At 37.8% G+C, this 12,317-nt stretch overlaps 1 protein-coding gene across 5 annotated transcripts in view; it reads right to left on the bottom strand.

The window, feature by feature from the left end:
- igsf9ba (immunoglobulin superfamily, member 9Ba) overlaps window positions 1–12,317 on the bottom strand; it is a 73,811-nt gene that overhangs the window by 12,636 nt on the left and 48,858 nt on the right. For 3 of the 5 annotated variants that reach the window (XM_041995308.1, XM_041995306.1, XM_041995311.1), the window contains exons 7-17: window positions 10,809–10,954; window positions 9,586–9,728; window positions 8,901–9,041; window positions 8,683–8,802; window positions 8,407–8,557; window positions 6,546–6,669; window positions 4,861–5,036; window positions 1,685–1,911; window positions 1,264–1,348; window positions 1,010–1,174; window positions 657–702 (exon numbers count right to left, since the gene is read on the bottom strand). In XM_041995308.1, the coding sequence (XP_041851242.1) occupies window positions 657–702; window positions 1,010–1,174; window positions 1,264–1,348; window positions 1,685–1,911; window positions 4,861–5,036; window positions 6,546–6,669; window positions 8,407–8,557; window positions 8,683–8,802; window positions 8,901–9,041; window positions 9,586–9,728; window positions 10,809–10,954 (1,524 nt within the window). The remainder of the gene's footprint in view (window positions 1–656; window positions 703–1,009; window positions 1,175–1,263; window positions 1,349–1,684; window positions 1,912–4,860; window positions 5,037–6,545; window positions 6,670–8,406; window positions 8,558–8,682; window positions 8,803–8,900; window positions 9,042–9,585; window positions 9,729–10,808; window positions 10,955–12,317) is intronic. The other 2 variants (XM_041995310.1, XM_041995307.1) reach the window with 1 other exon arrangement.

Consider the following 12,317-nt stretch of genomic DNA (forward strand, 5'->3'; position numbering starts at 1 on the left):
CTGACCTGCCTGGACCATTTCATAAAGACTGACAAAAGTGATCTAAAATTGATCATTTACAGTTATCTAAATTCACAAGCATTTTACTCTGAATGGGATTTACACACATAATTACACGAAATGAGCTTCTTTTGAGTTTGAAATGCAGTCATATGTGTTCACAAGAGTTCCAGACAGACAAATACACACACAGAGCTGAAAGTGTACAAAAACCTAGCACCATTAAACACAGAGAATCATGCAGGAAGCACATTGAGATTGAAGTTTAAAGAATACAGATGGATCAAAAATCAATACAACAGCTGGGGAACTCTGGGTAATGTGCTTAGAATGCTGGCTTTGCTGCTTTGAACTTCGTTTGACCATGTTCTGCTAGAGGCTGCCACTGTACATGTTCTTCCACACACCAAAAAGCTTGATTTTTTATTTATTTTTTATGATTTACTCCACTATTGTCAGTATATGTTATTTTTAAAGGGCACAGGAGAAAGCATGCTGTGCACAATAATCAGAACCACTGACTTTGCTTGGGAGTATTATTATTTACTGTTGAATTCTATGAATACACAGAAAGCTTTAGCAAAAGGTGTAGGAGAAGATTTACAGTCATAGCCACCTCTGGCAGACTGCAGGGGCTCTGAGATATCTTTACTTACGGTGACTCAATGCTTTTCCTGAAGTGTGTCACAGACAAGGGAGGATCTGAGAGGAAAAACATCATTTAAATTTAGCATTTCCTTTGCTTAACAATATAAATAGAAGCCAGACATTTGGATGGATTATGACAAAATGGGTTCCTAGATACAGGGGAAAAAAGGCCAACTGTTTAACATCAAAAAAGCCAAAAACACTGAAAAAATATGGACTTCACATACATTTTGTTATAATTTTGTGTTAAAACAACAGCCTTTAGGTAAGTTTGCTTGTACTCTGTTGGCCCATTTACTGACCCATCAACTGTCAGACTTGAACTATGATTCATGCAAATAAAATAAAGGGAGAAGCCAACCTGGTTTACGCTTGAGTTTTCGACGGTGCTGTTTATTAACAAAGCAAGCTGCTAGAGTGCTAAACAGTATTGCCGCTGCCAGAAAGCAGATAGTTGCCACAACACCTGCCACCACAGGCCGCGCCAGCCCTTCTTCAGGCAATTCCGCAGCAGGGAAGGGGTCTGCTGAGCCAGAAAAGAGGGTAAAAAAAGGAGAAGAACTCACAAATGTATTTCTTAGAAGAGATGAAGCATCTCTGTTTAAAGACACTCACCTGTACTAGACACTCCCACTACATTACTGCTCTCACTGATAAGATCATCCATGACCGCCATCACTCGAAACTCATACCAGGAGTCCTGTCAGAGCGATGGACCAAATACACTCTTATGTTCATCTTATTGTTTGGTCTTATAATCAAAGCTCTTTGAGATTGTGTAACCTTCTGCCTGAAACTGGATAGTTGCAAAAATGCACTTAAGTGTACACCATAATACAAAATATTTTCTTATAGTTCTTTAAATGATGAAAACTTCAGACTGAAAATAGAAAAGTCCTTTGATTAGTTATGATTTGGTTCCATGAAACATGAGTTTAGTAAATAAAAAAGAGTCAGTTAGGTTTCTAGAGAATAATTCCCCAGCATTAATTCATAAACATGTAGGGTTTTATTTAAAATTATGTGTCTAACTGACCTGAATGAGGTCTCTTGCTATGAGCTCAGTCTCAGTGGATGGGATCAAGTCATCCAGAACCTCCCACCTCTCCCCGAGGCGAAACTCCATGATGTATCGGTCAATGGGTGAGGAGTGGTTGGCTGGGGGGAGCCATGTGAGGAGAACACCATGCTGCGTGCGGTTGGCTGTGAGGCACCGTGGTGGAGTAAGAAGCACCAGTGGTTCTGGGGTACCCAGAGGAGAGCCTGCAGACCCGAATTTTCTTTTAGAAATAAATTCTGATCAACAATATTCATTGTAAGCTACCACATTAGTTATTGTAGCAATAACTAATGATGATTACTCTCATGGTCATAATGTTAGATCAAGCAAACATTATGATGCTAACTTAATGCTAGCACAATGCTATGGGCTCATAAAGATTTTGCAGTTGTAAATTAATGTAAATTAATTTAATTAATTTCAAAATTTGCATCTGTAAATCAAGCTTGTCACCCTGTAAAAACAATCTGCCTAAAAAAATTCAAGTTTGCAAATGTGCAGAAAAGGGTTTGCATGGTTGTCAAAAAGATTTGTATTTGTGGGGAAAAAAAAGTTCTTTTGCAAAAACTCTTTTCACAAATGCAAAGCACAAAACTGCGTGCAAAACTCTGAAGTTGCAGTTATGAATTTTGTCCTTCTTTACACTTCTATCTGATTGGATGGTGACAAATCAAACTATCCAATCAGAGAACAAGCAGTTTCCCATCCTTCCGCACCAGTTAGCTTTTGCAAACGCAAACTGGTGATAGTTAGCACTAGTTACTATGTGGTAGTTGAGACTAAAAAAGTACTACTTAGACAGATGACAAATAAACTACTTTTAAAATATATATTTTGAGCTGAGGATGGTGCAAGAAGAAATTTTTTTGTGAAATCAGTTTATTCTGAGGGCAATTTAATGGCAATCCATTCAACATTTGTTGAAACACAGTCATGTGAAAATGTCGGTTCTATGGTTTTATGTATCAGGACAATTAACATTATTCCAGTCTTGTCTAACAGGTATATGTAACCTCAGATGAACAACGTATGACAAAAACTAAACAATAGTCCACTGAACTGCTTGTTGAACCACCTTTAACTTATTTTCTGACTTTTTCAGTCTCTTAATATTATAGATAAATTCTGCCTCATTCGACTTTATAATATTGTTTCAGTTTATTTGAGGTTTGTAGCAATTCATTTATGCACAGCTCTTTTAATGTCCTGTACCATACATTTCATTTGGGTTTAGTTCTGGACTGTGGGGAACTGCAGCCCCCTAAATCTTCCTACATTCCAAAAGAAGCTGTAAGGGTGTGCTTACTTTTTCACACACTGTGTCTATGTTTTGGCTTAGTTTTTGTTAAATAAATAATGACAATGAAAGTTATGTTGCTGTTCATTCGAGGTTAAACTTACCTGATTTTCATGCCCTGATCCTTAAAACCTCCAAACTAAAAAGATAATTTCTTCTTCACATGACTGTATTTTAATGAAAGCAACAACTTCTGTGAAGTGCAAAGAAATCAGATGAAGTAATTAAAATAGTCTGTGCCAAGTTTTGTGCCAATCTAGTGAGTGGATTTAGATTTAGATGTTTCAGAGAACAGATGAAAAGGTTTAACACAGGTGTTATTGCTTTAAATCCCTTTTTTTAACCATCACAGAAGACAAATATAGGTACACTATTCACAGTCATATGAACAGATACAACAATTTGATGTCCAAAATCATCATAACATCAAAAGAGAATATAACAAACCTCTGACTGAGGAATGACTAAACTACTTAGTAATGCTTGATTTATGTTACAACATTAAAAGATTTTTTTTTGAAGATAATTTATGGGACATTTTTTTAACTTAGGAAAAATGTTATTGTTTTTTGGCACCTCCTGACATGGTGCTATCTGTGTGTGTGAATTAGGTCAGAACATTGCATGCCTCGCTTAGCATCTGCTGAAAGAAGAAAAGCTTTCTATATCAGTAATGTGTGACAGAATCTGTGTTCACACGACATAAAACACAGCCATCAGTGTACAGACATTATTGCACCTGTTTTCTATATCAAGTTGTCTTAAATCACTGATTTTTAGGCTGTTTTTAAAGCTTTTTCTTATAATCATATGAATTAGATAATTGTCAACTTTAATATTAAGGCTTCAATAGGTCATTTTAATAGATTTCTTAGTAGAAAAATTTACTCCAACAGGGGCTTGTTTAAGATCTCAGTGCTTTTGTACTTCACATACTTTCCCTCAAAACCATTCATTCTTATGTTCATATGTTATCCAGCCATGTTCTTACTTTGTTGAATGTTCTTTTTTTGGCTTAGACATGGATTTTAAGTGGTGAAATACAAATATGAAGCTGGCAGCAGTAAAAATCCACTTAATATCTAACCATGGATTTCTAATTAGCCGTTACATTCAGCTGATTTACTGACAAGCTGCTCTTTCAAAGGACCCTCCTCTTTTCAAACATGTTTACTTGTCAAACAGGTGGAACTAATAACATTAATAATGGCTCTGGTGTTTGGCTTTATGCCTCATATAAACGGAACAGTGCCATTATTAATGTTATTAGTCATGCCTACCTCTTTGCTGCTGTGACTAGTTAAAATGTTTGCAGTGATAATTATCGGTTGCACTACTGTTCACTGCAGTTCACCAACTTAATGACTGTGAGCCGTACATTTTAAAATCCAGCATGCTACCAGACACACTTTTTGCACCAAACACACCCATATTCTGTTATGAATTAGAAACTCTCAGGCCTATACATCAACCAGCCTTAATGTTATGGGAGACGTGAGGTCAGAGGTAAACTTGGAATAGGAAAATGCCAATTTAGCCACTATGATCGAATTTGCTGATCTGTTATGTAGTAGTTTTTGAAGGTGATTGAGATGAGATACAAACATTATACTCAGATTTTCTGCTGACCAATCAAAAATAATAAAACTGAAAAGATAAAGTGATAGTATCCTCCCTATTTCCAGTAAACTAATGTATACAATAATCTAAACGTCACCAGAGGGCAGTACATTCTCCTCTACACTTGATGATATTCTGAGGATATAAATAGCATCTTAGTACAGCTCAGTGGGTTGATTCTGAAGGCAAGAAGCAGCAAACATGGATGAAACAGTCTTTGATAAGTGGTACCCACCTGCAGTGGTGACTGTCACAACTTCACTAAATGGGCCCGTGCCCAGTTTGTTTTGTGCCAACACACTGAACTGGTACTCCGTCCCAGGTTCCAACCCTGGCACCACCAACCAGGTCTGAGCACCAGAAACTGGCATTGAATGCCAATCATGAGGACCAAAATCTACTCTCTTTGACCTGAGAACAGAAAAATACAGTAACTTATTCTCAGTAAGTTTACTGTCAACTTTATGAATGCTGAAAAAAATTGTAACTGTAATAAGACATGTGATAATACATTTTGTCATTCATCAAGCTACACTTTGACATATTACAGTATCTGTAATTCTTACTCTTAAATTAGACAAAATAGACTTATTAGTTTAATTTCAACATATTTTATGAAAAAAATTATATATTTATTTTTTCTTTTAACCACTGTGTAAATTTTCAATAACAAGATTAATTTTAAGTTACATGGAGTAACATTTAGAAATGATGATCCCTTGTTGCATACATTGGAATATGAAAGAGATAACTCATATTTATTGTCCAGGACAAGAAGAACCAGTTACCAGATACAGGGGTAACAGTAAACCAGACCAATCTGTGGCCTCACATAAAGTTAAAGTCAGTTCTGAGATTTGCATATTAACAATTTGCACATGTTCCACAAAATATAAAAGGTCAAAAAATGTGGAATAAGACTGTTAATAATCAATTTCCTGCTCAAGATTGTTAAAGAAAGTATCAACAAATCTTCCCTAGATGCAAGAATTTGCAGAGTTAGGGCTGTCTAATTTGAATGCAGAGGAATAATAATGTTTTGAGACCTAATTTCATTTATCTGCTGATTGTTCTAATTATTCATGTTTGGCTGGGTGGTTAAAATCACATCTATGTGTGATGTGACTAACTCAGAATAAAAATGTATTCCTGCTTTACTCAAGTTTTAATAGTACATGTCTGAAGTTGTTGGCAATGATTGTTGATGAATGAGTTGCTTCAATTTTATTGAAAAAAATGTTTTATCTTCTTCAAATTATATGTTCAGCTGGCTTTGCATTGAAACAACTGGTGGATTGTCCGGCAGTGAATTATTTTCTGCTAATTCTACCACTGATCCACTGGGGAGATTTACAGTTGGTTTGTGCAAGCTGTCTTTTAAATAATGATGGTTGACATTTGGAGAATGCAATAACAAAGATAAACTTCTTTCAAGCACATTTTTCATCCTAGTCTTCTTTCACATTGTGTTTACATTCACAGCATTCCACTCCACTGAGCTATAATTTGCTTGCCACTACAATGAGATGTTGTTATGTAGCATATAATCATCTCTTCAAAACTTTGACTCACATATTTACTATATGACCACCTTTTTTTTTATTGCAGACAACTTGTGCTACTTAGGCAAATTATTTATTGCATTCATTCAGATAATTAATAAAAGAAAAAAAGAATATTTACTTGTAATGTTTAATGCTGACTGGGATGTTATTCCAGTGACAGTCCATATATATTCTCTGGAAAACCATGAATTATTCTAAGAAAATCTGTTGTCAGAACTATTTAGCTGTGAGCTTCTGTATCTTCTTGTTTTCCTGCCAGAAGATCTTCTACTGTCAGTCAAAATTAGCTAATAACCTTCTACTATGTTTCCACGTCTACAAGCATCTGCCATTGAAGTAAACTAAAAGCACTCACACTGGACCGTACCACACAGAGAATGTCTGTTCGAAGCCGCCATCATAACCCGGTTCCCAGGAAACATTAGCAGAGGTTGTTGAGGGCAATACATGGATATTACCAGGAGCGTGTGGGCTGGTGCCTGAGTGGTTTACATGAACAAAGTAAGAATACATTTATAATTCATTCATACTAATTTACATGTCAAACAATTAACTACTTTATATCCTTTAGATATAAATATATTTTCACAGAAGTATTAATAACAATAATAAAGCAAATGATGAGCATTTGGTTGCAGTTTTCATCACTGGACATTATGCTGAATGATGTTTATGCCAGTTTTCTTTGGAAAACGTGATGCTGGCTGAGGTGGCCACCAGCGTGCGGTCAAGTTCATCCCACCCACCTAACAGCTGTGCTGTGTGGCCCAAAGCCAGTTACATCTCACTAGGATTAAAGACAGACCTGGGCTTGGTCTGAGAAGCACAGCTGTCTGCTTTGCCCTATGACCCTGTGTCAGCTGATGGCTGGTCACATGCAGGCAAGACGCCAGCTGTGCCACAGAATAACAACTCCACATGAATCATGCTGCAGCAGAATCACCAACCTGATCACTTGTCTACCAGACATGAAGCTGCAATATTCAGAGTTTTTGGGTTTGTTTTGTGGGATATTAACATAGAGCTAAAACACATGGCAAAAAAATTATCCTTTGCAAAAGAATACCTGGATTACCTGGTTAGATAAAATTAGCATCAAGATACTGATTTGGTTTTGAATTAACTAATTTATAGTGTGTTTAGTGAGTTTTAGGGTTAATTTTTTTAAACCTTTTCTCCCTTGTCTTCTGTGTTTATGCTGAAGTAAAGCTTCACTTTTTGTATACACATGGACTTCTGTGAAACGTCATCAAAGAGGTATGTGCAGAACTAGGCAGTTTTTTTCTTACAAAAAAAGTGCTGTTTCTGGCTTGTCTGTTCTCGTAAAATGCAAAACTCATCCCTTGTCATGAGACTGTATTGTAATAACACTGAGATTATAGCTATTCACATTGATGGGATTGCATTTATATTTTCACGCCATGTAATTACTTAATTAGAAATGGCTAATTATTTATTCAGAATAGTGGTGGTGTCTGGATATACACTTAATTGACATAATAAGCATTGTCCAGTCTAACAATGTGATCAGTGCTGGCTACAGACTAAGCTGTCACCCCGTTAGCCTACCAAGTGCATGTTGGTTGCATGTGTTGTCCGTCTCTAAAACAGTTTTTCTCTTTGCTAAAAGTTAAAGTACTAAAAGAATATTCCTTCAATTTATTCCTTAAATGATATTTTAAGAATGTGTCAATAATTGAGGCTATTTAAAACTTTTCTGTTAGGTACTCTGCTTAAAGATAAAAGAAAATCACAGCAATAAAGTGTACTTAAATACAGTGTGACTGTGTGTGTGTGTGTGTGTGTGTGTGTGTGTGTGTGTGTTTGTGTGTGTGTGTGGACCTTTATAACCCCGCTTTCCTTTGTTAACACTTCTGTCAATCAATTTAAACGAGTAAAAAGAGTTGGTCAAATGACTCAACAGAAAAAGACTGCAACCATGTTCTATTAGTAATTTAGTGAGGTAGATATCACACATTGTGACCACAGATTCAGGCCTTTAAATGAACTGTATAAAGCTATGACAGATAAGACCAAATTAAACTTTTATTACGCCCAAGAGGAAATTGGGTGGAGGCATGGAGTTTGAAGGATTAGGATCTCTCTGACTTCATGCAAATCACGCAAACCATAAAGCAAAGTGGGATCGCAGTGAACTTAAAACGGCTAGAAAAGGTCAGTATTTGTGAGCAGAGTGCCGTGCAGACTGTTTGTACCGATGACTAGGATACGTGTGCTGGCAGTGATGCTTGTGACCACATTAGTGGCTACACACTCCCACTCTCCATGGTCCTCCTTGCTGAGGGACAGAAACTGTAAGCTGCCACTGGGTAGGATGTTGTGCTTACTCCTGCTTGGCTTCCCCACCTTCAAAAGAAATGAAAATTATACCACCATGGTTAAACAATGGGAAAACACATGAAAGTGCATGACCGGTGAAGGCAAAAACAAGCAAGGAAGGATTTGGTGTGCTGTGTGTAGATCTATGGGACCTTTCTCCAGGTGATGCTTGGTATATCAGGGTCTCCAGAAGCAGCACAGGGGATTACTAGCTCTCTCCCAGCCTCCTGACGGTACTCCCCCCCAGGCCTCACATTAAAGTAAGGGGGATCCTTGATAAACACACACAAACATACATCATGCAGAAGTAGGAGCAGAAACAAGCAGGAATTGAACATCACACACAAAAATAAGCTGAGCAGTGATCTACCTTTAGCACCAAAGTGGCAGGGGGGGACATGCCCATGGTACCCAGGGCGTTGTAAGGCACGCAGGTGTAGGTGCCCAGGGAGTCTTCTGTGGCCTCCGCCACCCGGATACTTCCATCTGGCATCAAGCTCCAACCGGGGTACTACAAGACAAGGGAGAGGCACCTGAAATGCTTGATTTCATGAGTTTTCCTGAATTCTCAAGGTTTGAATTGCACAAGAAAACAAAAAAACCCAAACTTGCTTTTAGCATCAAAACTAATAGTGCTTATTCTACACATACTGTAAATGGCCACAGTGAAGGACCACTTTCTAAACTTCCCAGATCTGCATCCATCGAGCTTCAGCAAACCAAGCCTGATAGGCCGTGGCTCAGTGTTGAAAATCAGAGAACCCTACGTCTTGCAACCAGATACCATATGAGCTTCTGAGCTCATACCGTAGGTCAGAGTTATTTTGATAGCATCATGGGCACCAATGCAAGTGGTAATGTGGTAAGTGGTAAGGCTGACTGCTGCAGAATTGAATTGATTTTGGAAAGACTGTGCTTCAATCCTCTACTGTACTCACCTGGACTATGAACATGTAATAGTGAACATTTATGTGTCTTGTTTTATTATAGTAATTAGTTTGTGAAACTGTGAAACAGCAAAGAAAAAATATAAATTTGTGAGTACAAAGACTTACCCTCTCCACTCTGAGCGGGTAGCCATCTTTCTCCCACTTCACTGATATAACGGGTGGGTTGGCGTCCACTGGGCAGCGGATGATGCCTGGCAGTTTCCGTGGGACGTAGATGACTGGGGGCATGTTAACCACTCGGGCAGGGTCTGCACATAAAGAGGGAACATAGTTGGACATTCAGGATATACATTTATGAGAAAAAAAATCCAATGCAATGCAGACGCGTCCCAACATAATAATAATATTGCATAACAATGAATATTTCTATTTTGTTACATTAAAACACAAAATTATAAAAATTGCAGTTTTTTTATTAAATCAAAACCATAGCAACCTCAGTATTTGAGTAAGATGTGCATACTTTCATGCTATGGTTTCAAGACTGGACGACATTATGGTAACAAAAGTTTTAGGCTTTTAGGTACAATACAAAAATCTCTCCATGGACATTTAATCAGATTTTTCAAACCAGGTGAGTGGTGTGTGTTTTGTATGAATGAACACAAATTCTAATTAACTGCAATTTGTGTGGCCAGAAATCTATACTTATTGATCATTTCTATGTTGCAGCTCTGAATGTCTCTTTTGAGTCCAGTACTCTGCTGAAAATAAGTCTAAGATGACTGTAAAGCAATCCCCTAGGAGATTTAGACAAGGAGGGTGGTTGATTAAGTCTGCTATCATTTTGCACATAGCATCCGGAACACTGGTTTCAGAACGGTCTGCTGTATGTGAGACCACTGATGCCTGCAGTGCTGTGAATCCCTATGCTCTCTCATACTGTAGCGCAATAATCAATGGCCAGCAGCAACTTGGGAGTAAATTAGCTCAACACACCAGAGGGCTGAAGATGAAACCTCATTTGGTTGGGAGGGCTGTTTTCTTGCTCATCAGTGGTAGCTTATGTAGACGATTGTCACCACTTGATACGGGAAGGGGAGCAGATTTACAAGAAACCAGGAAAAATGGTCAATTTCCAGCTGAAGGTCAGTCTACGACTGGAGTTGGAGTATGAACAATATTAAAACGATCGCAAGAAAAAATAAATAGGGAGGAGGGCTCCTGCCCCTGTGCTATGCATGACCTTCAAATTTAAGGTTTGTGAAGGGATGATGCCAAAAACTACAGCAGCCTTCACACTGCTGCTGCTGTTCCCTTTTCCTCACAGTTAGCTGTACCAATTCCCCACCCCTCCCCCTACATCTTGTTACCATGGTAACACTCACACTGAACAGTTAGGTAGGCTGATGCTGACGGCGAGATGCCGAGGCTGTTGCTTGGACTGCAGGTGTATTTCCCGGCATCCTCGGGCTTGACCCGGAAGATGATGAGGGTGCCATCGATGAGGATGCGCACTCTGAGCTTCAGATCACTGCAAGAAAAACACATATGTTCTTACCACACCACACTGCTAAAACACACCAGCAGCACAGAGAACACATCAACTTCTTTTCCTTTTTTTTCTCTTTCCTTTCTTTTGGGCTGAATGACATCAAAGTGCCATAAGAGAGCAGCAGAGAGTCAAACAGCAGCCAACACAGAGGCATCCAGAGAACACAGAGATTCAAATAAATCACCAAATGGAACAACGTTCATGTTTTCCTACTTCAATGTACAGATTTCCACACTCTTCTGATAAGAGAGTATAGGCTGTTTGGTTTGTTAAATACCAAAGTTGTCCTTGTCCAATCAAACAGGACAATATGTATAAACAAAAGATCAAAAATTCAAACTGAATCTATTAAAATATTAATATTATATTACAGCTTAATTAACCATTTACATATCTGAAGTTATGTCATAAAACTTACTGAACTGACTATAATACTATATTTTCACTTCTATAAGAGGGCTAAAATAAGCACATTTCAGGACCATTTAAATAGACTTCAAAAATCTTTTTCTCATACTGGCATCATAAATCTTAAGTTAAGAAGGAAATGTAGTGTCTCTTGCCTTGCCTCTGAGTCTTTGCTTGCAGTCTCTAGGTTTTAAAATGTCTTGTTCTATAAGCTATTCAGATTTTTACAATACTTCTATGTCACGTATATTGCTCATCAATATCTTCACCCACCTTTTACTTCAAATCATGTTGCATTTACTACTACCGGGAAAACTGATTTATAAACTTTTTCTAAATTATGTCTTGGGAAATTTTAATTTGTCTTTGTGTGCAGCATCCTCAAACATTACAAAGACAAATTTAGCTTAAAATAACCTGCATAAGAAACAGTGCTTAACATAAAGCCACAAAAAAAATTAGAACAAAATTTAGAGGAATGGATTGACAGGGAACTCCAGGGTTTATGTGGCCAATATGTGACAGAGGAATTACATGATTTTTGACTGGAGCATTAACCTTGTGGGTAGCTGGAATGTCAACTCATCTATATGTGGTGCAGTGTTTTGTCAATTGGGTCAATTCAACAGATGACTTGTGACAGAAGTCTGAGCTCAAAGGACGAACCAGTAACAGTCTACTGCGGACAAACTGCAAACAAGATGATGTCTAGTATTTTCCTCCCAGTTTGGTCAGTGGTTTTATTACATTACACAGTAGGTACTGTATGCTCTCTTGTACCGTATTATCCTGATTAGAGGATTTCTGAGTCCAAATGTAATTTAGCATGATCAAAGCTATAGAACAGGTCTTAAGTACAATGATAAGCTGCTGAAGGGAGGGGTGGACTGATTTCATGCCATAAAACCAGTTGCTGTGAAAAGAGGTGTCAGTT

Source organism: Melanotaenia boesemani, chromosome 9 (genome assembly GCF_017639745.1).
Source record: "Melanotaenia boesemani isolate fMelBoe1 chromosome 9, fMelBoe1.pri, whole genome shotgun sequence".
NCBI classification, from domain to species: Eukaryota; Metazoa; Chordata; class Actinopteri; order Atheriniformes; family Melanotaeniidae; genus Melanotaenia; species Melanotaenia boesemani.